Source organism: Lutjanus erythropterus, chromosome 2, assembly GCF_056507025.1.
Source record: "Lutjanus erythropterus isolate fLutEry1 chromosome 2, fLutEry1.hap2, whole genome shotgun sequence".
Lineage (NCBI taxonomy): Eukaryota > Metazoa > Chordata > Actinopteri > Lutjaniformes > Lutjanidae > Lutjanus > Lutjanus erythropterus.
Window position 1 is genome coordinate 43,313,492 of NC_139318.1, and position 22,197 is coordinate 43,335,688.

Sequence of the window (22,197 nt, forward strand, 5' to 3'; positions counted from 1 at the left end):
CATCACATCACCAGGCTATTTCTGGGAACAAAAGTGTTCAAAGTGACAGTTAAATCGCTGATCTTGAAATCTCTGAGTTTTGTGAAGCAAAATGGAAAACTTCCATGACTTTTCTACAGTGTTAAATCTCCGGTCGCTCCAGTTTGTCTTTGTTCATCTGTTCTTGAATGTACTGAGTGACAGAGAGCGAGCTGTACCCAGCATGCAGTTTAACAGTTAATAGGAGTCTCCTCTCAACACACTACAGTGTGTACTTCTGGCAGTACTAAGACACTACTAGTATGTCCTGCACATCTCAAGAGCTCGCTCGGGTCCTCAGCAACACACCCACCAATTGTGAAGTCGATCAGATGAACAGTTGTAGAGAAAACTGAAGGACAGGCACACATAAATACTGACAGACAAACAGAGACTCCTACCATTTTGGTTTTCATAGAACGTGGGATGCCAGTTACTGTGGACCTGTAAAAAAGAGAGGAACTCATAGAACAACAATAACTTGTCTTTTGTTGAGGTAAAGACTGGCTAGGGACATTGCCTGTTAAATTTGGTGCTATGTACATGCACTGTCTGGTTGTTGCTGTCCATTGTTTCTACATTTTTACTTGCAACAATAATCAGAAGCTGTTTGAATCTTTTCACAGGCGTTGATAATTTCTATGATGCGCTTGAGGACATGATGGGCTACAGACCAAATCCTTGGATGAAATGGAGCTGGACTGTTATCACTCCTTTACTGTGCATGGTAAGGGACTGCTTTTGTTGTAATTAACGGTAAACCATTATAATAAGTTACAGTAACTTCAGTCTGCAGTGCTGACTTGAAGCTAGAGTTTGACTTCTTCTTCTTCTTTTTATCACAAAAAGTTTTCTGCTTCCTGAAACTACAAACCTCACGAACTGTCATATCTGCTTTGATGCATGTTTGCTTCACCAGTTTGTCACCATTTTGGTTTGGTCAAGTTTCTTCAAATATACAGTGTTTGCCTTTAACCTTCTATAAATGCTGAAGCAGGAGTTTGTATTCAGACATGTTGCTCCTCTTCCTCTCCAGGGCTGCTTTATCTTCTCCTTGGTCAAATACAAGCCATTGACGTACAACAAGGTCTACGAGTATCCTGACTGGGCCATTGGAATAGGTTGGACTCTGGCCTTGGCTTCCATGATCTGCATCCCCATGGTGGTTGTCATCAAGATCATCCGATCTGATGGGCCGCTCATTGAGGTGGGTGGAGCAGCCGTCTGCTAGTTAGATACGTAGCCGTCAAATCTTTGTTTTTAAGGGTGGTTCGGATCGGAGTTTCACGCCTTCGTTCCCTCCTTCTTCCCTGCAGAGGATCAAGGCGGTGGCAGCCCCGGTTCGCGGCGGGGCCAGCTCCCGCCCCGCAGACCATCGTGGCCTCAAGGAGCTCTCCTACCCGCTGGACCCCAATGGGAACAAGGGCCTGCTGATGAAGGCCCCCACCCACACCATCGTGGAAACCATGATGTAAAGGAATGAGGCGGAGGCTCTCCATGAGATCGCTCTCCTCTCCTCTCCTGTCCTCTAAAAACGCTTTTAAAGCTAGCTAGCTCTCTGTCTATCTGTCTATCTGTCTGTCTGGTGGACTGATAAGGGTTTTAAGGAAAAAAAAAATGTTCCCGTTTCAAATCTTTTAGGAATACTTTGGAAGTAGTTTGCTCTTGGTGGTTTTCTTAAGAGGGTAGCAATCACATTTCAAATCTATTTCTGAATTACTCACAAGTTGTTGTTTTTTTCCTATTTGTAATATTCATGTGACTACACATCCCACTGTTGCCTTGTTTAAAGGCAACAAAAAAAAAACAGCACCAGCCTCTGGTCATACACTGGTAGATTTCTGTTCCACCAGCTGTACTTTAGCAGAAAACCAGCCATTGTTCTAAAAAAAAAGGAAGAAAGTGGTTATTGAGTCTTGTAATCAAACAGCCTTTTGTAGCCACAATATGAAAAAGGTTTCTGATCACAGATTACCAAAAGCAGGTTTTCTGAGCCGTTGTTTGGATCCATAACAGCTCTTTGCCTGTGATACAATGAACAGGGTGCACTTATCTGAAGGCATGTGCCATAGGGTTTGACTTTGGCTTGTTCTGTTCCACTGTGTTCAGTAGGAGTGGAAGATCGAGGCACTGCAGGTACAGCATTAACTAAAAAACATGTTTTTCTTTGCCCATGTCACAATTAGAAACAGACAGGTATAAATGAATGTCCCTTCAGTCAATGATGTTGTTTCAGGTGCACAAGGCAACATCATTAGTGAGAAATACGGCTGAAACCCTAATTTTATAATGTGGCTGTCATAGGAAAAGTATCCCAATCGCACAAAATACACTTCCTTCAGAAGATCTGGAGGAATCTAACAAAACTAACTAGAAAAAATCCAAAGTTGCAGCCACCAAAGTTTTTTATGTGCATGACGAGAAAAAATCTGATAAATGCGTAATTGGCACAGCCATGATAGCCGACAACCCTTATCAAACCAGGTCCCTGGTTCTTAAATGCACCTTAGCACACATGCCCCCCCATCTTCCATAGCCGTAAACTATGGGTCAAAGAGAAAACTAGCACTGAGAACGGTGTCGGGGAAACCCGCTCCTGCACAAAGAGAGAGGTATCTGAAAGGATTTGAAGTGTGGAGGTTGAACCCTTGAGTGTGTTGTCTGTGGCGTACTGTACAGTAGTAGCTAATCAGTCTATCTATTATCTATCTCTCTATCTATCTTTCTCTGTCCTAGACCAGTTTACAGTACATTAGTGACTGCACTAGGCACTCTTGGCTTACGATTTTTTTGATTGGATTTATTTTATTTTCTACAGAGGAAGTTACATTATTATTAGTTTTTCCTCTGTCAATGTTTAGAGTTTTTTATTAAGACTATAATGTTATTGGTATTCACTATTGATGATAATTGCTGTAGTTTTACATAGAAGAAGGAACACTTCTTTCATCTGGTGAAAATACTAAGCTATTATACAAATCATACATTTACAGTGGCAGCCATTGTAGTAAGAGTCCTCATCATTTCTCAGCATTTCTACAGCGTTGGTTCGACCAACAATTCCGTCTTTATCGTCGCATAAACAAACAATGCAACTGGTTTTTCCCAAATATTTTCTCTTGTGGGGGTGTGGGTCAGACATTCAGTGAGCAGTTTAGTGTACAGTGAAAAAAATGGGAATTCTACAATGGCTCCATCTGTAAGTTTGTAGGTGTTTGGGGGTTTATAGCTTTTTCCTCTTCTGTAAATACCAGGGGACAGTATTTAATTTGGATAAATTTGTCCAGACAGGGCACTGTAGCCAATGGTTAAACAACATGTCACCAACTCAATGACTCAAAGCGACCACTGGTTTGGTGACACTTTCAACGAATCAGCCAGAGTCACACCGTCGACTCGTCTGAGTGTCAAACTCCTCTCCAGACACTGTGTGACAGAGTTTGGTCACGTTTTTTTTTTTTTTTTCCAGGGTCACCATGTCGCTTCCTCTCAGTTGTAATGATAGCTAAAAGAAACCCCAACTGTTCTAAAAAGCAAGTTTTCAGATTTCTACACATAACGTAACTGAAATTCCCTGCAAGTTAGTGACCTTTCCTACGTCCTGCCCCTTTTTACTTTCTCCTGTGCTCTTTATGCTATGTGCTTGACTCGACTAGCACATGTCATATCTAGTAACCAGCAATCTAATCTACATCAATAATTGACTAGCTACTTAGCTAGAGTTTTGCTAACATTAGCCAGCTGGTTAGCTAACTTGAGACCCTAAGATTGGACCCTGTGTGTCGTTTTAACAGGAAGGTAAGAAAGTTGACCAAGGTACCAATCATGCTCAGCTGTTATTGGGGCAGAGAGAAAAAACAGGCGGGACTTTGGCTCATTTGGGTGTCTGCCATCATTTGGGATGATTAGAATGTGTTTTAAGTCATAGCAACAGTACAAATAAAAAATAATCCAACAAAACTTGAAATTAAGTCAGACTCAGACCTTGTAAGACCATAAAAAGCTGCCTTGATCAAAAGTGAAGACACAACAGTAGTAAACTTCACTTCTGATCTCAGACTATACTGTATTTGCTGACACCTGTGGCGTTGTGGACTTTGTAAGAAAATGACATGGGGAAATTGTGTCTGACGCCCCTAAACCTTGCACCAAACATGTTAATAGATTTAGGGCCTTAACTTCAGCTCTTAAACTCTAACATCGAAACAATTTTGAGAGGTTGACATGGCTGCTGTTGAAACCAGCAACGCCCAAACTCTGTTAATCACTGGTTTATGGTGAAGAAATGTGCCCTGCGATACTTTAACAATCTCTGTATCTTCGACTCTGGCTGATTTCTTTTTTTTTTTTGGTTTTAATCAAGCAAAACTACATTACATTCTTCATGATAATAGAGGGCCATAATATTGACAATGTGAACTATTAACAACTGAAAGCGGACTATCTGAGAAGTATGACAGTTACAACTGTTACATTCATTTTAATATGTCTGTGTAACAAGGGGTTTCCCATGTGTATGTGTCACCAGCGACCATCCACTCAGGACCTTCTCTGTAGTGCTTTTATCTACTGTATAGCTGCTTTAACCCAGCGTCCAAAAAATTAGACTCGTAACTGTGGGTGACAAAGAGCGGACATTTTAATGGTAGCAATCAAAATTGATGTTTTTTGTGCAGCTTGAGAGGCACTAGATCAGTTCTTTGCCGCACAGAATGGAAAAATCACACACCTTAACTGCCTATTTTATCCACAATCAAAGACAAAAATGCAGAGAGAGTGAGTTTTTATTGCACCTTATTTGTATAATTTGGACTTCATATCGAATGATGAGGCCAAAAAAAAAACAAAAACAACAAAAAACAAAAAAAACACTGCCATCTTTTTATTCAGGGTCCTCATGTTAAAAAAAAAATCTGAATATTCTCAAAACACTTGAGGTTTTCGCTGTAGGTGCTTCTGTTCTCCCAAAAACAGACATATTAAAATAGATCAAAACATTATTAAGCTCATTCACGTCAAATATACAGTTATACAGTACACATGCATTGCAGGAATTTGACCAATCGTGAGACCATGGCCTCATTTCATATTTCATCCAAGCTTTGATCGTGTTTTTTGTCAGTTCATTTCATTTTTTTCAAATAGAGTAAAGTAGTTCATATCATTAAAAGGGATTTGTGAAACCAAATCCACAGCAAACATCTATTTTCATACAGTAACTTTTCCTATATAAGTCGTCTTTGTACAGTTAAGCTCCCATTGCAGACTTCCCATTTTAATACAGATACAAAGCTTTGTTTTAATCTTAAACTTTTGTACAGATCTGGTTCTCGATTCCCCCTGAAGGATCTTTGCACTGAGGTGAAAAAAATGCATGCATGAAAAGGAATAATTTTTGGCAATCTCCAGTATGAACAACAGCACAAAATTATTTATGAAAACCAAAAAAATAAAAAAAAAATAAAAAAAATGACCAGAGCACATGTGGAGAGTTAAATATTCTGTCTTATATTTAGTTTTTCTACTCAGGTTTTCGGCTTTTGTGCATATATAATTTACAAATTTTGTTTTTGAAGATGCACAGAATGGAAATATTCAAAAAAGCTGCCAATAGCAATGTTGGAAATTAAACATCTGTAGCAAAGAGTAAAGACAAAGATACAAAAATAGAGATTGGCCCTGTAAATACTCTCTCAGCTGAATCAAATCTTTCCCTAGTGCTAAGATCCTCCTTTTGGTTGGGAAACGTGGACCAGAAATAATAACTAATGCAGTCATTTATTGGTTTATTCTGCCTCTCTATGTATATTTACAGTATGTACCAGTCCCTCTGCCTTCTTACACTCCCCGTCAGTTAGCCTATGTAAACCTTCCGTTAACCTAAGCTAACCAATTTCTTCTCAGAGATAATGAATTTGCAAGAGAATCGAAGCATTAGCGATGCACAAGTTTTTACCGCCGAATGTTGAAATGTGAACGTCACCTGCGGGTGAATGTAAAAGTTTCTGAAGATTTATTTTTTAGGGGTAAAAAAAAAGAAAGAGAAGCTCTTTTTGTTTTTTTTTTAATTTTCATTGATCTTGTTTTATTGAATTCAGCAGTTTCTTGTCTTATTTTTTGTTTTTGATTGTGTGTCTGTCACATTTGCCTTTTGTATTCCAAATATAGTGTATTTGAACCTCTGTCATTGGAGTAACATGTACAACTACCAATCAAAAAACAAACAAAAAAAAGCTACAATTTGTTACGTGCAATACTTTGTAGAATACTTTTATTTTTCATGCTGTTTTTTTTCCAATAAATAGGTGGTACTAACCTTTTTGAAGTAAGACGATATAGCCTGTGAATTCTTGGGGAAGAAAATTTGAATCTTCAGGGTCCAGTGAAATTAAAAATCTGCCACAAAATGCTCTGCAGTGTGGAACTAAACCAAACTAAACCACTATTCCATCGAAGATCTTGTGGTTTGTAATGCACTGAGAATAAAATGATTACTGAACTTCATCACATCAAACTGAATTTCTTTGCGAAATACTATTTTTTTTTGTGACAGACTGCTACGTTGTGAGTTTGTGAGGGGGTTATGAAACACAGTAACACTGCCACTAAGCCCACCGTCTTTCTACCTGCCTATAATTATCTCAGTACTGTTGTGTTGCTGAAAATCCAGCGGCCTTCCAAAAGCACGCCGCCACCGAAAGTTCATCATTTCTAATTTACAACTCATTGGCAACACCTTAAAAATCTGACCTTGTGAGGCTTGTAAGCCTAATTCGCTTTGATGGAACAAATACCTTGGAGTAATTTGCGCTGCTTTTGGGAAGCCTGCCCCTCAGCAACAAAGAAGTAAATCCAATAAAAAACAGATTACACCATATCAGATGTGGGCTTTTCTGTATGCAATTTCTACATTCTGCTTATTCAGACATTTCTACTGAGATTCAACTCCGCTCTGCCAAACCCTGCGACCTTAGTGCTTTATCAACGAAACTGAGAAACCAAACTGCATCTGCACAGAAACAGAAACCCGATTTTAAATTCCATGTTGCCTACATCGTGTTTCATCACCATATCTGCAGGATTCAGAATCGGACTGTCTGTTTCCGTGACATAGATGCAACATTAGACCATACAGATGTGATCTTCGGGGCATATATAGAGGTTGACACAACATCTGTGTAATCACTCAAGTCAATCTGTGACTCTGCGTGGCTGCGAAGGAAGATAAATGGGGCTCCATTTCCTGGCAGCATCCTTATCGCTCAAGGATCTTTTTTTTTCGTTTGGTTTAATTTCATCCTCACTCAGAGAACTATAGTTACGGTGTAACCGAATTAAAATATTTGGCATTTTTATCATTGACTTGCGAGGACAGTCAAACAAAAGGCTGTAAGATCATCTGTCCTCCGTTCACTTGCTGAAATAAATGATGGTTGATCTCAGTGCTAAGCCGTCTGGGAAATGGAGTCCTTGCTCATCCTCCCCATCCCTCTCTGTCGTCAGACTCATTCTGATCATGGTCTCCAATGACAATGCCTCTGTCTTTCCTGCATTATACTGTATACCAGCCCTTCCTTTTTTGAGAATGTACATGGGAAAATGTTTTTTAATTCTTGGTGAAGGAAAAAAAAAACATTTTTAAAAGAATTTGAAAGCTTTTATTTTTTATTTCTATGGCCAACCTGTAAGCTAAAAAAAAAAAGACAAAAAAATATGTGTTTGAACAGGTTTTACAAAGTTGTAAAACTTTTTTTATTTCTTAATAAAAAATTTGTCTTCAGAAAATGAGGTCTGAGTTTTTGTGTCTTGGATGATTATTAAACATTTTCAAGTGCACAGACACTACTGAGACGCACGCACGCACGCACACACACACACACACACACACACACACACACACACACACACACACACACACACACAGATCCATTCAAGTTCAATTTCCCAACTCAGGGGACTTATGTACCTAAATCCCCATGACAACATAATAAACTCAAATCTTGTATTACAGGCTTTGTAGGATTAAAGGTATTCAAGCCAACGCAGGAGGCTGCATTCCAGCACATTCACTGCTGCCAAGTTTTCTTAAACACCATGTGAATGTGAAATGGGTTGAAAACTGCTCTGAGGCACTTACAGTAACAGGGCAACTGCAACCTGTCTGTAACGGACGTGTCATCTGGCACCTGATTACACTGCGGTTGCTTTGTATTATCATAACTGAAAGCCTGCAAAGCCCTAGACGCTAGAACTGCTGGCTGTTTCTGCGTTCAGATCAGGGGTGTCAGACTCCATTTCATCTCGGGCCACATCGGCATATGGTTGTCCTCAGAGGGCCGGTTGTAAATGTGAGATTATATAATGTATTCTTGTTATCGTATTACATAACTTCCTCTGCATTATTAAAGGTTGAATCAGTGGGATTTGTCCTAGCTGTTCATGAATGCACCAGAAAGATTGGTTTATTGTTATGTCTCAGTGCCAGGACATAAAATGCTGATGTTTTGGGTCGGTAAAGCGCCTTGAGCACAGCAAAATAATGAGACATACAGGCAGAGGGCAGAGTGTCTGCACATATTTGTTACACAAAACAAAACAAATTTTTTAGCAAAATGCTGTGTATTTCTCCTTTAATAATTAATAACTAGCTCTGAAAGCAGAAGTCTAGGAAAGATAATGGCAAGCAGACATTAAAGTGACTGAGGGCTGCGACTAACACATTTAATTTAATCTGTCAATTATTTTCTCAATTAACTGATAAGTTGTTTGGTCTAAAGATTTTTCTGTTTACTGTCATTAAGGGGTAAATAAACCAGAAAATGCTGACATGTGAGACTTTTGACTTTTGTTTCTTAAAAATGTACTTAAACCGTTTAATCGATTATAAAAAACAGTTGGTGATTGATTTAATAGCTGACATTTAATTGATTAATCATTGCAGTTCTAGTACCACTATTATATCATTTGTAAGTGATGACATTTCGCTAGGCTGCTAATGTTACTAGCTGCAATCACTTAGCACTACAACTGGAAATGTGTGTCAGTGGACACAAACATGGACAACACAATGGTGATGCATTCTGGGACTTATGGACACCATACTCCTTAAACACAGCATAGAATTGATTAGATAGATCAATAGACTAAAACTCAGTTTAATGCTGCTCCTCGTCAGCACTGATTAAAAGGAATAATATGCTACCATCCATTGTACCATCCGTTTATCCCAATGGGTTGCAGGCTGACGCAGGCCCAGCTGACATTGGGTGAGAGGCCGGATACACAATGGACAAGTCTCCAATTCATTGCAGGGCTGACACATAGAGACAAACAACATTCATAGAGTTATCAATTAACCCCTTATGCTGCATGTCTTTGGACAGAACCCACGCAGAAAGGTCCTGCCCCAGCCTTCCAGCTCGTACATGAACATAATCCTCGTCAATCATCACTTATGACCCAACAGAAGAGTCTGAGTTTGCTGTGATCAGGACGACTTACCAACCCAAAACATCAGCATTTGACATCCTGGTATCTTTCTGGTGCCTTTAGGAACAGCTCGTACAAATCCTACCAATTCTACCAGTTTTCAAAGGAATCTTTGACCTGCAGCTCACCTCAGGTGTTTTAGATGTTACACAGCAGCTATTGTTTCACTGGAATTTAAGACTAACTGGATGTTGATGTGGAATTTGAATGCTGTTGAGAGAAGAGTTACATATTACCACCTGACATGGAAAGTATGTTTTCCTTTGAGTTAAACGTAGTCATTTTTTATCAATACTTGAAACTAAAATTGACGTCAGTGTTCAAGTACTTTGCTTATTTGCTTCCATTATTAATGTATTTTCATCATACTTGCAAACAGCAGTTTCTATACATTTTTATGAACATCAGTTATCCGTGCATTGGACACAAACAAAGCAACTCCACGTCATGTTGAGTATATAGCGTGAAAACTCGCTTTCCTTTCCTCCAAGCTGTCCTTTTGTGGACATAGATTGCAACATACAATCTTTACATTTTCAAAATTGAATGATGTTTTTATGTCAGTTGAAGAGTAGTTAAAATTGCTATGAAAAAACTTGAAAAAACGTTTAAACCAAAAATACAAATTAGTCTATTCATTCAACCAATCATTTAAAGTCAAAAGACTTTAGGAGAATTTAAATTAACTTGAATAAATTAAACTTATGTTCACATTAAGCCAATGAGACAAGATTAATTGATTCCACTTAACTCCTGTGCGATTTTTTTTTATAGCGTACCAGTAAGTCAAAGCTTTGGTTGAAAACAAGTGTTTCAGATGTTACACAGAGTTATTGTTTCAGCAGAACTGAAGACTAACTAAATGTTTACATAGAATTTGAATCCTGTTGAAAGAGAAGTTACATATTACCACCTGGCCTGGAAAGTGTGCCTACATATGAGTTATGGGTCAAAATTTGGAGATATCTACAAATTCTTCAACTCGCCCATGAAGGCCACATTTGAATTCTGTTAATGATTCAGTATCCTGTTCACTACTATTTCCACTTCACTTGATAATAAAAAACACTTGTTTGCGGTCATGACATCCTGCCATCTGAGAACATGACAGTTTTCAAATTATCTCAAACTGTGAAACTGTCGATATTTTTGAAAAAAAAAAAGTGTTTTATTTTGAATGTATCATCATTAAAATACCATTATTAATGGTAATGAAATAAAGGGGTGGGGTTGCAGGTATCTAATACTGATAAATGTCTTGCTTTGTGACATGCAGTAACAAAATCTCTTGCCAGTTCAGCCTTAGTGCTGCCTTCTTCTTCCAGAGGGGTTTCAGTGATTTTTTCAGTGAATTTTGCAAATTCCCTTCAGTCTTTCTTGACATTCTCTCTCAGCAACCAGTTTCAGTTGTGAGTTTATGGTCAGTTACACTATATTGAGTTCAGGTTTGTGTTTTTGGGGTTAAACACTGGGCCAGTTGAAAACACCACACTGTTCTGTGTCTGATGAGTTGCAGGTGAGCTGCTATGATTGGCTGGGGTGCATGATTGCCCAGCTGGTTCCTGGTAGGTGATTGGTTCCTTCATGGCAGCCTTTGAGGATACAAGGCTGGCTGCCAGCAGTCTTACCTTTTCCTTGATCTGTGTGTTGTGTTTGTAGTAAATAATCTGATGCAAAAAACCTTTGCAGCCCTGGGAACTGTTGGGGTGAGTAGCTTTTTTTCACCCCTTCAGGAGTGTTTTTCTCCAAAGTTAAGAGCTTGTGTTGGCTTCATGGTGGCACTACAACCCACAGAAAGTGAGCTAAATCATTATACTTACCTAACCAAACAAAAATACACCAAAACAGAAATCACTTACCTAAGCTCCTAAACAGGAGAAAAACAGTACAAACAACCCCCGACTCCTCCTGAACAAAGCCGCATGTTCTGAAGTAATGTCAGTAAGCAGCTCTGTGAAGCAGACAGCTTCAGTTTATGGAATATTTTGACCCAAAACATCCGTTTCACAACAGGGAACTAAAGGCTCAGGCATGCTGGTGATTAATAGAAGCTGGGTACTGAACACAACTAATTTTCCCAGACTGTAATTTTCCCTCAGTAGCTGCGGTTACATGAGCCTTGTTTTTTCTTCTTTTTAAATCAAATCAACTGACTCCGGTGAAAGTATTTACATGAGTGCTACACAAAATACTAATTTAAAATGCCCTGTTTATGCCTCGCAGTAAGTAATCAGGAATGACAGAAAAGCTCTTTGAGGCACAGTACAAATCCAGTCACGAGTCTTTGCTCCTCATTTTCACTTGATTTATAAATTTGCCCAAAAAAGGTACTACACCAGCATGATTATTGTGATTATTGCTCCCATGTGACCCAACAAAAGCCTGTTCGTTCAGCAGGAACACAGAGGAAGTCGGTGGCTTGGACCTGCAGTTAATAATAATAATACAAATGTTAATTTTTGCCGTTGTGTTGCGGCAGTCCGAGCTTTAAATAACTGGCACTCCAGAGACGGAAATGCAACACTGACATTTCCATTCTCTGCCTGCCAGCTCCAAGAATAGACTTTGCTGCTGAGAATTTCTTTTTTTTTTTTTTTTCCATTTCATCTTCTTGACAGTTTTTTGGCTTTCACACAGGGCAAAAAGCAAAAACAAATGTGTGCATTTTTAGTATTAGTGTTTTCGTGGTACTTTCGCCTTTTGTTCTCTGGTCAAAAATAGACGGGAGAGACAGGAAATGGAAGGGCAAAGCAAGTGAGGGATGATGTGAAAATCAAATGTGACCAGTTTTGATCCCAGGATGTTGCGGTCACTCGGTGCAGGCCATAGGGACACTGTATGTGCACTTTTTCCCATCTGTTTTTGCAGATTTTTCCCCTGTTTACTACCAATTGGCACATTAAGTTCCCTCCACATTGCAGTTCAGTTACTGTTAACAACTGTTTTCCTGTAAAAGGCTGCATGAAAACAAGTGCCACCTCTTAGACACAAGATTTTGCCTTTTTTTTTTTACTTGCCAGATGTGAATTTTACCTGAGCACAATGTTTGCACTGTGTTCCTCAGTTCCACCCTCAAATAGAGGTGCACAGAGACATCTGTATCTGTTCAAATAACAATATTATCTGTTTCTATTGTTATTTGGACAGAAGACCAGAAGTGGGTGCAGTTTATATTAGAATTCATTCATTGCTAATATAATTATTTAAGTTTGGTTACGGCATGCATTCACTATGGCATAATTTTGCTAAACTTATGCAATGTCACAGCATTTTTTTCTGTCCAGAGTTGCATTCATTTTCCTCAAAGATCTTGTATTGATGATGGGAGAGAAGATTCTCAGTGGGGTTCAGGTCTGGACTCTGTTGTCCATGTGTGAAAATGATGTCTCATGCTCCCTGAACCACTCGTTCACAGTTTGAGCCCCATGAATCCTGACATTGTCATCTTTGAATATGTCTGTACCATCAGAGAAGAAAATAAAATCCATTGATAGAAAAACCTGTTCATTCAGTATATTCAGGTAGTGAGCTGACCTCATTTTTTGGGCTCATAACGTTGCTGAACCTCGACCTGAGCAACTGAAGCAACCCCAGATCATAACACTGCCCCCACAGGCTTGTACTGTAGGCACTAGGCATGATGGGAGCATCACTTCATCTGCCTCTCTTCTTACCCTGATGCCCCTATCACTCTGGAACAGGGTAAATCTGGACTCATCAGACCACATGACCTTTTTCCATCGAGTCCAATCTTTAAGTCTTTTTTTCTGATTATCCTCACTGATAAGTGGTTTTCTTGAGGCTACACAGCTGTTTAGTCCAAATCCCTTGAGTTCTCTTCACTTTGTGCTTGTGGAAATATTTACTTTTGCTATTAAACACAGCTGTGACTTCTACTCTTGAGTTTTTACAATTTGATTTCACCAAACATTTAAGTGATCTCTGATCACGATCATTTGAGATTTTGTTTACAACCACATTTCTTCCTGGAAGATGATGGTTGGACAGTTCTTAACATAGTTTTAGTAGTTTCATCAGTCTCCTCAGTTGTTTTCTTTACTTGATGCAGGTCAATAATTGGACTCTGAAACTGAGTAAAAGTTTCTTTTTCTCGACGTATATGTCTTCTGACGTGGTTGTTAAAAAATGAGAAGCTCCTCACTGCATCAGTTTGGGTTAAATAACTTGACTGAAACATATTAATCACTGCAGTAATTATCCAATGGAAGGATCTTAACTATTTGCTAAATCCAGGTGGTGACTTCATTTGGCCAGACAGTGTAATTATTTATGAAATACATCTTCACATTCTCACACTGTATCACTTTCTCTCTTTTTATTTCTAAGTAAACTAAGTTTTATTAACTGTCTTAAGTACCACCACTTCCCCTTTAACTGAGGATATTAAAAAAATCAGATATACAAGTATATAAAATATCCTTGAGTTGGAGGGAATGATGTTGGTGTATTATATCAGTGATTTATTAAGGTAGATGTGATCTTTTATAACTGAGTTGAGGTCATCATAAGGCAGACTTTTTCCAAATAGTAATGGTTAACTTCAGGTTGGAAGAAATTATTATTTTCGCTGCATTATATGTGGTTTCCTGGATAACATTTTTGGATTTGGGTTCATCCCCACCGCCTGCTGTACAGGTGCCAACCAACAACTAGAATTTAGAAATGCTCTGTGACGCTGATAACCACAGGAACCACATCAAGTAAATTAATGGAGGAGCCCAAATAATGACACTAAAGATGACACAAAAAAGTTAAGAATGATTTGCCAGGGGCAACAGTAACTTAGGGACTTAAATATAACTGATTTCTTTGAGTTGTGAGTACGTCAATATACCTCCTTTTCAGTTGATATGGTGAACTTACTGGCAAAGAGTTGCTTTTTGTCCACTTGATGAATGTAAGATCAATATTCACACTCTTTAGTTCCTGTTTTTGATCTCAACAAACTGAAGTTACTAAATACTCCATTGTGTTCACCAACTAGTTGCTAACTATGTCTGCTAACAGCTGCCTCTTAGAGCTGAAAGCAACATTGTGAGAGCAGAACAGTAAAGTTATAGCCAGACAGCTAAACAGATTAAAGGGGTAGTTCACCCAGAAATGAAAATTCAGTGATTATGTACTCACTGTCATGCCGATCGAGGGTTGGGTTTATTTTGTTAGTCTGCAAAACACTGCTGGAGTTTCACAGGAAAACTACTTGTTTGGATTAGTCCAAGTTTCTAAAGTCCCAACATGCCGTTTGCACACCGTCACACTACACACAACCAGTTCAGACAGTGTGCATGTGAACGTGGCTCCAAGCTAAAGAACTACAGTGAAGATTGAGGCTAAAATTACGGTGTAAATAAACATTGTTTTAGTCCACTTACCACGTTGGGGCTTTAGGAGACTTGGTTTACACCAGACAATCAGTATGAAGGCATTTTATGATTTTTTTTTTTTTCTGTTTGAAAACTGTTCACCATTCACTTCCACTGTTTGGGAGATTCTTGTGGACTAAAAAACTAGAACCAACCTTCAACTGGTATGAGACTGATTAGATAATGACTGATGATTCTTCATTTCTGGGTGAAATATCTCTTTAAAATGATAAATTCCTCATCACTAAGAGCTTTTCACATTGTCACATTATAATTTGAAGTTGTGTATATACTGTATGAACATGTGACCCCTGTGTCATGAATTAATTACTCATTTTGAAATGTCTTTGCCAGATTTTTGAGATTCCTGTGAAGATCCAGTGCCTCGGACAGTTCAAGCCATCGTCGTCCTACCCAGAGGAGGAAACAAAGTCCTCTTCAGCTTCCTTACTCGCTGACATCTTTGAGGTGGGACCATATGTTTTGCATGTAAAATCTTCACCTTAATACTTGAAGTAATGCAAGTACCTCAGTTGTTTTAAGTGCAGTCTTTGAGTAAATACTTAAAGTGTAGTGACACAATATCAGGCACATGCACAGATAGACCCCTTTTTGCAACACATTTTTTTCCCCTATTTTTTTCTCTAATTTTATAAATTAATTTTTAAATTTGGCCCGAGATCAGTTCTCAATGAAAAAACAAGTTGTAAAGTCCCCAACTACATTTTTATTTCTTATAATTCTACAAGACCACACTTTTTCAATTGTGTGTAAAGATTTGCTGACTTCGGATGCTTATTTGAGTTTATCGACCACTAAAGCATGCACAATATGGCATTGTTTTCTTTGTGTTTGCCTGTTCTCGTGATAAATGTGGAAATAAGAAATGCAAAATGCATCTAGTGAACTGATCATTTTGTAGAAATCTGTATTAAACATAAAACAAATACATGTAAATATAAAAGTAAGTAGAAGATGTGCTACTTTATGTAACTTTATGAGCATCTGTCCCCCAAAATGTCTGTGCATGTCACTGCACATTGTGATCATTCTGCAAATTATGAATGTGATTTGGGAATTGCGACTTGTCAGACCAACAAACTTTTTTTGTCTAAAACTCTTCATGATGTCTGTTTCTGTGTTAAAACAGAAATACACAATAGCTTCTGTTGGCCTTGTTGAATGATACAGCTCTTATCAAACTTTACCTGCTGCCCAGTGTGTCGTCTCTGTGTTTGCTCGGTTGCTTTGTTTGCGCTCCTTTCTGGCAGTCATGACAAAAAGTCAATCATTAAGTGTGATCTGTCCAGTCTTTGTAGGTTTTGGTTTGTGTTCAGGTCTGTCCACAGCTTTAGTTCCTCTCCACCACTGCTGGTGAAAGTGGAAAATCACGATGAAGACCTGTGATACAGTCCAGAGACAGAATTTCCTGTTTCAAGGCTGGCTTGTTTGTGTGCACGTTAGGAGGCTGCGTGCATACTTGTGGGTGCGTGAGTTTGTGTGTATAAATGTGTATATAGTGTGCTTTGGATATTTAACTACTTTTCCATGTGTTACTGCTGTGCCTTTGTCTGTCTGTGTGTGTGTGTGTGTGTGTGTGTGTGTGTTGGAGCTGTTATGTAACAGTAGACTCTTGGGGATAATTAAGTCAGCAGAAGCAGAATGTACAGTACAGTATACACGCACAGAATGAACCATGTTATTTAGCAGATTGAGAGAAAAAAAAATCACGTGTACACACAGACGGGAAAATACATACAAAGAGGCTCAAGTACTTACATTCTCAAACGCTCTTTTTTCAGAATAAACAGACAAATGTACACACTTTGCATGAGATAGAACATGTAAATGTACACATGCCTGTTTGTGGCAAGGAACCCAAATTAAAACCAGGTGTTCCTTTAGTTGATTAATCCTTTTAAAAAGTTCTTGTACAAGTTCTTGAATTCTGGGTGGAAAACTTGTGCATACGGTGCACAGGGATATGTGTGATTTAAACAGTGCAGCCTGCTGCCACTTAATCATTCACACACATGAATGTGTCATATTGGCACTGAAGTATTCACTGTAAAAAAAAAAAAGAGAGAGAGAGAGAAAACGGTGAGAAAACTCATGATTTCAAGGCAACTGCCTTTGAGTTTTAAATCAGACTCCAAGTCTAAATATTCTTGAAATAATCTACTTTTCTTCTTTAGATAAACTTGAATCTTTGAGTTTTAGAGGTCCGCAAAAATTCTATATCAAAAAATGTCATTATTTGGGTACAATTAAATGGTTGCAACTGAAAATATAAAATTATTAACCATTATTCACCTTCACTTCACTGACTTTACTCAGCAAATTTTGAAATACAATTATTGGAGTTTCTAAAACTGACATTCAAGTTTATATAATGAAGAAAAGTAAAAACATTATTTGTAAAAGTTTTTGAAAACTTAAGAGTTTGGGTTTGGCTCACAACTAAAATTGATTGAAGTTGCCTTGAAATTTTGAGTTTCTCAACTTTTTTTTCGTTTTAACAGTGTTTGAGATTCATTCAAGTTCACAAAGACACTCCGGAATAACGACCCGACCAGTCACCCAACAAAAAATTAGACATTTTATTTTTCTTTCTTTTGATCTTTTCTCACGTTCTTCTCGAAAAGAGAAGTATAGCAGTACACTCTTTGTTTCTTAGAAAATGAAAAAAACAAACAAAACGACAACAACAACAAAGTTATACATTTTATTTTTCCCTTTCATAAGTTTTGTTTTGTATTTTCTCCCATGTTCCGGAAGAGTAATATTGTCATAGAAAAATACTATATTACATAGAATAGAACTTTACACAGTTTGAAAAAAAAAGAAAGAAAGAAAACACAATATCAACGCATACATTATTAATGGCCCAATCCGGAATCGCAGTAAGCCTTGATGCTGCTTGTCAATACACTTTTTTTTTAATGTTAAAATAAAGACAAAACTGTTACAGGCCTGCAAAAAAAATAAGTTGTGATGTATCATTTAGAATCACTCTTAGAACTAAAGCTTATCTCAAGCTGAATTTACGTGTCTGCTAAAATCTTGCTGTTTAGCAAACCAGATAATACAGTAAACTGTTAATAACTGCCTAATTCCCTAGATGACCATAGCCTACTATGATTAGCAAGTCAACTGGAGTGTCAGGGACAGTAAGCCAGCTAATGGTTAGCTGACTGGGAGTTATGGTTCAATAGTTAACTACAGTTTCCTGGGCAGAAAGCCATCAGTTAGCTGACCACATAAGTTAGGCTAACTGTCGGCTAGTTTTCTGGGCATTAAGCTAATGGATATTTGACCAGATATTATGGTTAACAAGATAACTGTAGTTCTGTTTGCAATAAGCAAGAAGTTAGCTGATCCAATATAAGATTAGTTAGTTAACTTTAGTTTTGTTTGCAATACAGTAATGGTTAGCTGACCCAATATATGGTTAACAAACTACTTGTAGTTTTCTGGGTAATGGACAAATAGTTCCATCAACATATAGCCTATGAATAATTGGCTAGTTTACCACCATTTTCTGGCAGCAAGCTAGTTGTTAGCTTAATATTCTGTCTAGTTGATAGTAATAACTATTAGTAACTGTAGTTTTCTGGACAGTAAGCCTGGTAATTGTATACTGACTGGGTATTATGGTTCAATATTTACTGTAGCTAATGGCTAGCTGACAGATGCTGTGGCTAGCTAGTTAACAAGTTAAATTTTGGTGGCACTTAAGTAATGGTTAGCTGACCAAAATACTATGGTCAGTAAATCAACTGTGGTATTCTGGGCAGATAGTCTACTAATGATTAGCTAGTTTGCCAAAGTTTTTGAGCATAAACTAGTGGTTAGCTTAATACTCTGGCTAGTTTACTGTAGTTTTGTGGGCAGAAATTTAATTGTTAGCTAACCAGATATTATGGTCATCTGTTTAACTGTAGTGTTGTGGGCAGAATGCCATTAGTTTATTGACAAGAAGCTATAATTAGCAAGCTAACTTATAAATTTGGTTCGCTGACGATATTCAACCTTTATCTAGGTAATAAGGTCATATTTAGTAAACCATTATCAATTGTTACCTGCAATTTTCTGGGAAGTAGAATGATTAATTGAAGGGATACTGTGATTTTGTAGAAAACATGTAAAATCTGATCAAATGATCAGACCCAGTGGAATACAGATGCCTTAATCCTGCTCGGCTACCTTTAGTTGTATAGTTCTTCTGCAGCTGTTAGCTAGCAGCTGAGAGCCTCCAATGTGGCCACTGTAGGGTAAAAAAATGAAGGCAATGAAAGCAATGTTTTTTTTGCCACGTGCATCCAAATTAAGGTAATGAATGAATCACTGTTTACACTGCACAATAGCAACTCATGCAGGAGGAAACCCCAACACGTGCAGCATCCCCAACAGGAAGTTGTTATAGAAGCATACAGTAATGACCTGCTGCCAGAGCTCTCATTAAGAGAAAACAGGAATGCAAACTCATTGCACTTCACCAGCCTGGTGTTTTTAAACTGACTGGTTGGAGGGTTTGACCATCCTCTTCCTCAAAAACGGGGTTCTTTTTAGGCGTTGGGTTAAAATGAACTGTGAAAACACAATGCATTTTGTAAGAGTGTGTGTCTGAAGGGAGCGTGCACAAACGCTGCAGCTGATGATGTAATAAATGCCAGATTATGTAAATGTAATGACATCCTTTAATGGGCTCGGGGGTAATGAAAACAGGCCAGTGTAATAAAACGCAGTCGGCCTATATTATAAAATCTTCAGACTTGACATTGCAACATTTCTCCCATTCCCATTTGTGATATTAGTTTAAAATGATTACAATATTAGTCGCATTGTCACAGTAATTGAATGTTTTATCATTTTTACATTTAAAAACACTTAACTGTAATTTGTCACATTTATTACATTAAACAGCTCAGAGGAATTCTTCTTTATTCTTACAGACTTTTGTTGCGGTTCCGGATTGGGCTTTAAACTGACCTTTGACCCAGAAATGCATAGGGAGTATGGATGACCACACATACATACGTACATACATACATACATACATACATTAAAACCAACAGAACAATTTGGAAGGCTTTTCTCAGCATTTTGTCTTTTTGTTGTTGTTGTTGCTTTACAAAACTTTTTTTTTTTTTTTTTTTTTTTTTTGGCCACTTGACATTGCGTAAAAAACACTCAGACAAGTTTGTTCTGTTGTACATGAAAATACTTACAGTGCATGGTATTCAACAGTGTGCTTCTTTTTTTTTGTAGTAAGTGCTTGGAGAGAAGTAAATGTCCCTTTTTTGTTATTTATGAAAAAGTTCCTCCGGCTCGCTCACAAAAACTGAGTTTATACTGTTTTCAGTCTCATTAGGGTTTTGTACGGGAGAGTGAACGGCCCACAGCCCTGAAATTTAAAATCACCACTGTACAATGAAATGTACACCACCTGGCTCTCTCTGCGACACACACACACACACACACACACACACACACACACACACACACACACGCTCAAATGCTCATGCTCAAAAGGAAACACAGATACGTACATGTAAACACATGTATAATACACACACAGAAACCTCGACACAAAAAGGCACACATACCAATACAGCCATATACACACAGGCTCCCTCATTTTCTCACACACACACACTCCAACACACACACATGTGTGTTCTCAAAGGGGGCAGCTGGATTCTAACTGTATTATGTAACAACGTGAGGAAAGAGTGAGAGACATAGTGAGAGAACAGAGGTTGTGATTGTTCCTGTCAAATATTTTTCCAATCCTTCGGAGCACAAAGGCTATTTTCTGTCCTCTTCTTTCACACACAATCTCACACATTATTCCTGTGTGTGTCTGTGTTATATGTTTTGGCTTGATGTTTTTTTTTTTTTTAACACTCACACCATATTATTAGAGCCACACACACAGGATCACATGTATTAAAAAAAGTTAGCTCCAGCCCGTATACACTCTTTCTCGTAGTCTCGCACTCATTTCTGTTAATCCACAGATAATTGGGGCAAAGAGAGAGTTTTGGCAGGAGTGAGAGAAAAGCATGAAAACAGGGGGTGGAGGAAGTGAAAGGAATCTCTGTTGTTACCAAACAGACCAAAAATAGGAGGTGAGGAGAGGTGGGAGCGTGAAGGAAAGTCATTAAATGATAGGTTCAGATTTCCACAAGTTTGTTTTACTACAATACCCACATGCCAGAGTTGCAAAGTGGGTGGAGCTGTCTTGGGTGCACTTGAACGGCTTGAATGGGCATAAAATCCTCCCAGTTAAATTACCAGCGCAGAAGATTTTGAAAGATTAAAAAGTCACATTGGTCCACTTCAGGTCAAAACATCTGATCACAGATTAAAATTCTGCTACTTGCCTTTCCAGGCTGATCAAAGTAAAAGTTTCAGAAGTCAATTTAAGCTGCAGATTGTATTATTAGTTCTCTCAGCAGCATAACCATTAGACCTTTAGTGTATTTCCTGTCAATTTTGGATAAATTCATCAATTTTAATGCCCTGTTTTGTCCTCATTCCCAAGTTGTCTATACTGATATTTTGTCTTCTTTCAAGTTACTTCACATGATGTATGTAAGATACGTATTTTAACCTAAAATATGAACTTTTTCTAAACCTAACAGAGTAGTTTTGCTGCTTATTGCTAAGAAAGTGCTTTTGGTGCCTAAACCTACCCAAACTGTGACCTGGGATGTGAGACTGGGGTGTAAGAAAGACGCCAGTATATGATGTGCTGGTTGCACTGACAAAGTGAATTCGCACCACTGATTAGCTTTGTTTCCAAAGCAGCAGCAGCAGCCATGGCTCATGGGTATTGTAGTATTATGCCAGTATAAACGGGTGCACAAAAGGCTAACATGGTTTCAGTTAGCAAAATCGAGCGCGCTACAGCATGTATATTCACCCTTTCAGACACACCTATGAACACAGAAATGTACAGACACACATGCAGATCACAGACACAGATGCAGCAATACAACACATCCAAACACACAGAAACATGAACAAACGCATACACTCACAAACTGCATTGTTTCGTGTCCTTCTGTCATCTGTGCATGCTGGCCCTGTTATATAAGAGTGTGTGTGTGTGTGTGTGACTTGTTTCTAGTCTGAACAGTTTATCTGCAGCCTCCTGATGAATCTCTTTGTATGCAGATGATGCCTTTAACTTTGTTCATGATCCTTGTCCTGCAGAAGGGCCAGTCTTTCCTACAAAGCCAAACAGCAGTAACATCTTAGCGTTGATCTACATGGTTGATCTCTACTGTAGACATTG

General features: G+C 38.3%; 1 protein-coding gene across 1 annotated transcript in view; it reads left to right on the forward strand.

Annotated features, from left to right (window-relative positions):
- Nucleotides 1–3,446, forward strand: part of LOC146332242 (sodium- and chloride-dependent taurine transporter-like) — a 40,391-nt gene extending 36,945 nt beyond the window's left edge. The window contains exons 13-15 of the mRNA XM_084740765.1: nucleotides 645–745; nucleotides 1,055–1,225; nucleotides 1,335–3,446. Of these exons, the coding sequence (XP_084596891.1) occupies nucleotides 645–745; nucleotides 1,055–1,225; nucleotides 1,335–1,493 (431 nt within the window). The 3' untranslated portion in view covers nucleotides 1,494–3,446. The remainder of the gene's footprint in view (nucleotides 1–644; nucleotides 746–1,054; nucleotides 1,226–1,334) is intronic.
- Nucleotides 3,447–22,197: the final 18,751 nt, after the last annotated feature.